This window comes from Arachis hypogaea, chromosome 1, assembly GCF_003086295.3.
Source record: "Arachis hypogaea cultivar Tifrunner chromosome 1, arahy.Tifrunner.gnm2.J5K5, whole genome shotgun sequence".
In the NCBI taxonomy this organism is placed as follows: domain Eukaryota; kingdom Viridiplantae; phylum Streptophyta; class Magnoliopsida; order Fabales; family Fabaceae; genus Arachis; species Arachis hypogaea.
In genome coordinates, this window is record NC_092036.1 from 7,589,037 (window position 1) to 7,592,834 (window position 3,798).

Below are 3,798 nucleotides of genomic sequence, written 5' to 3' on the forward strand. Positions count from 1 at the left end.
GTTCGATTCCTGAAAAATACAAAAGAATTGGAAAAAAGTGAGTTCACAAGACAGCATAGAAGTGAGTTTAGAAATTGAAATTAAATTGAAGTGAAATTGGGGCAAAAAAAGAACGTCATAAAGGATTAAAGATGATGAAAATTTAATAATCCCTTTATAACGGGCAACAACTTGAGAACCATTTGGCATATGAACAATAATTTGCTTAATTTCTGAATATGAAATAAAATGTGACAAATTAGAAACAATATGATCAGTAGCACCCGAATCAATTATCCAAGCACCAGAAAAATATGATTGAGATGTAACATTATTTAAAACTGAAAAAGTATAAGATGAACAAAAGCAATGAGTACCCAAACTTGGGCTAGGAAGAAGCCCAGTTTGAGATGAAATAGGAGCTTTTTCATCCCTGTTTTCTGAACAATGAACCTCAGCCCGTTTCAAAAAAGCCAATAAGGTGTTGTGCTGGGCAGGAGTTAAGCCCAAAACCAATTCTGAAGAAGCCCTTGAAGCTGCCCTATCTTGCTGCACCAGGGCATGAGAGGCAGAACTTGGAGAATGTGACGGCACAATTAGAAGTTGAGACAAAGGTCCGGTTGTTGAATAGTGGCCGTCCCGGGTGGCGAGGGTGGCCGGGTGGATACCCATGTTTGCTATAACAAACTTCCACGGTGTGACCCGTCCTTCCACAGTAGGTGCACATCTTGGAAGAGAAAGAGGAGCTGCGCCCTATTCCAGAACTAAAGGAGCGACCTCGCCCAGAAGAAGAACGGCAATTTTCTGCGGCGGCGGCGAGGATCCTTGGCTCTTCCAGAATGCCAAATAAAGCCTGGAGTTGCCGCTCATGTTGAATTACCATGGCAAAAATTCTGTTGACAGGAGGTAGCGGATCTAAGAGGAGCAATTGGGAGCGAACAACAGAAAAACGCTCATCAAGTCCCTTCAAAAAGCGAATGACAAAATCTTGAGTGCGGTGGTTCTTGGCTGGACAAGAACAAGAAGGAAGAGGTCTGGAATTTTCAAGCTCTTCCCACAAAATCTTTAAAGAAGTGTAGAAATCAGTGACAGATTGCGTTCCTTGTTTTAGGGCATATACCTCCTCCTGAAGTTCAGCAATGCGCAGCAAGTCTGTCTAAGAGAAACGCTCACGGAGATCATCCCAGACAGCAGAAGGAGTAGAGAGATAAATCACACTATTGGTGATAGATGGAGAAAGGGAATGGTAAAGCCATGAGAGCACCAAGTTGTTGCAACGCTCCCATAGTGAAAACTGAGGATCATCAGAGGATGGAGAAGGTAAGCTTCCAGTAAGAAACCCAGATTTATTTTTGGATATGACAGCCATGGAAAAGGCTCTACTCCAAGAATGATAATTGTTTCCTGTGAGTACTGGAGATACAAGAACAGATGTAGGACTTTCACTAGGATGTATATAATATGGAGAAGAAAAATCTTGAGAAAGACTCTGTATGGGTGTAGCCATCGAAATTGAGGATGATGAAGAAGACTGAGTATTTGGGTTGGTGGTTTTCACCATAGTTGGATATCAGCAGAGCTCTAAAAGCTCTGATACCATACTAAGACAATGGGCAGAGAAATAAAGATTAATAAACTGTGTATTATAAATTTTGTTATGTGTATTCATTCTTCAGAATCATAGATATATATACAAAGAGAATTCTGTACACCTTACCATAACCCTAACAAAACTTGTAAATATCACAAAAGATTCTTATTCTAATGGAAAGATTTTGTATGATGAGTCACTACTTCTAGAAGAAAGAGAGGTGGGGAGATGTAAAGATGATTTAATCTGGTTGGGCCTGATTTTGCTTGTGTTGGGCCAATGAAGATGATTGGTCCAATAGATTTAGTGATGGACAATATAGATGAATTGAAGTCACTAAAACCTTTTAGCGAGTAGGTATGAGAGATTGCAAGATTGTTATATGTCTGTATTTTTTTTAAGCAAGAGCCTTGTTAAGAGTTATAAGGCAGCAAGTTATCTCAGTCAGTTTTGTTTCAGTAGTTTTTTTTTTGTAATTAATTCTGTTAATTTTATTTTTTTGTTAAAGTTGGCTAGTGTGTGCCCTAGTTAACTCAGCAGTAATTTTTAGTCAAGTCTATAGTTTGTTATAGTTAGGTAGCTTAGTGTATGAGTCAAGTCAATGTTAGTTAGCTAGCTATGTACATATAAATTATAATTCCTCACATGTTGTAATGTAGTTGCTTAGTCGAATGCAATTTCACACTTTCTTAGCTTCTTTCTCTCTACTCTTTTTTCTCAGAACTTCTCTTCTGAGGCCTGGTATCTTTCATGGTATCAGAGCCTCCAAGCTTCACTGCTCATTCAACAATGGCGCAAAGATTCATAGCAACTCCTATATCGATAAAACTGGATGAGGACAATTTCCTGCAATGGAAGGATCAAGCAATCTCAACAATAGAAGGGAAACATATGCTGAGCCACGTCACAGGAAGAGGAATTCTCCCACAGTTTGTGCAATCGAATGATGGAACAGATACTGTAGTAAATCCAGATTATCAATAATGGAAGAGACAAGATGCACTTCTCAAATCTTGGTTACTGGCTTCGATGAGTAAGCCGTTCACCACAAGGATGGTAGGGTGTGTGTTTACGCATCAAGTGTAGAAAAGGTTAGAGGATCATTTCTCCTCTCAACTCAAGGCTAAGGTGATGCAATTGAAGAACAAGCTCAGCATGCTCCAAATTGAAGGATCTGTGACTGAGTACGTATTGATGATTAAAGGAACAATTAATGCTTTGGAATCCATAGGAGAGTTAGTAAAGGAAAGTGATCATGTAAACGCAATCTTACATGGCTTATCTGAAGAATATTCTTCAATATATATGTCTGTGTTTGCAAGATCGGAGAGCATAACTGTTGCTGAACTGGAAGCATTGTTGCTAGCTCATGAGAGCATGTTGGCAAAGTTCAGAAAACCAGAGGCGTTCGTGCAAGCAAACATAGCCCAATTCAGAGGATACAATCAACAGATGTAAGGAAGAAGAGGATGCTTCAGAGGAGGATTTAGAGGAAGAAGAGAAAGAATGCACAGAGGCGGTAGAAATTTCTCCAATGAAGGAAGATTGATGCAAGAATCTAATATGAACAAACAGTTCACAAGTGATGGTCAGTTCATGAATGGAAGAGGAAAGTCCAACATAGGAGGTAGAATGTACAATTCAAGAAGCTATGAATATGATAGGCCATAGTATATTAGCTATGCAATAAATTCGGCCACACTGCAAGGACTTGCTGGTACAGATACAGTGAGGATCAATATGAAGAAGAAGGTTATGGTGGACAAGGTTACAACAATGTTAGCCACAGTCAGGACACTCAACCACAAGCAAATCTCTGCAATCTGATAGCAACACTAGCAACAGTCCAGGACTCCAATTGGTATCCTGACTCAGGAGCTACACATCACATGACACATGATAAGAAGAATCTGATGGAGAAAGAAGAATACTGTGAAAATGAGCAAGTAGTAGTTGGTAATGGAACAGGTTTGCATATCTCTTTTGTTGGAAATTCTTATTTCAAGACTGACTTGAGCTCTAAGCTACTGCACATGAGAAACTTGTTGTGTGTGCCTGAAATTACAAAGAATCTAATGAGTGTGCATCAATTATACTGTGATAATCAAATTTTCTTTGAATTTCATGATGATAGGTGCTATGTAAAGAGTAAAGACACTGAGAAGATTGTGCTTCAAGGCACTGTGGAAAAAGGTCTCTATAGATTTCCTAGTATTAACAAGCTGCAA

At 39.2% G+C, this 3,798-nt stretch overlaps 1 protein-coding gene across 1 annotated transcript; it reads right to left on the bottom strand.

Moving 5' to 3' along the window:
* Positions 1–520: 520 nt before the first annotated feature.
* Positions 521–1,540, bottom strand: LOC140178688 (uncharacterized). Its single transcript, XM_072215917.1, has 2 exons — positions 1,244–1,540; positions 521–1,135 (listed from the first exon to the last, which is right to left on the bottom strand). The coding sequence occupies exons 1-2, from the start codon at positions 1,538–1,540 to the stop codon at positions 521–523; spliced, it is 912 nt and encodes a 303-aa protein (XP_072072018.1).
* Positions 1,541–3,798: the final 2,258 nt, after the last annotated feature.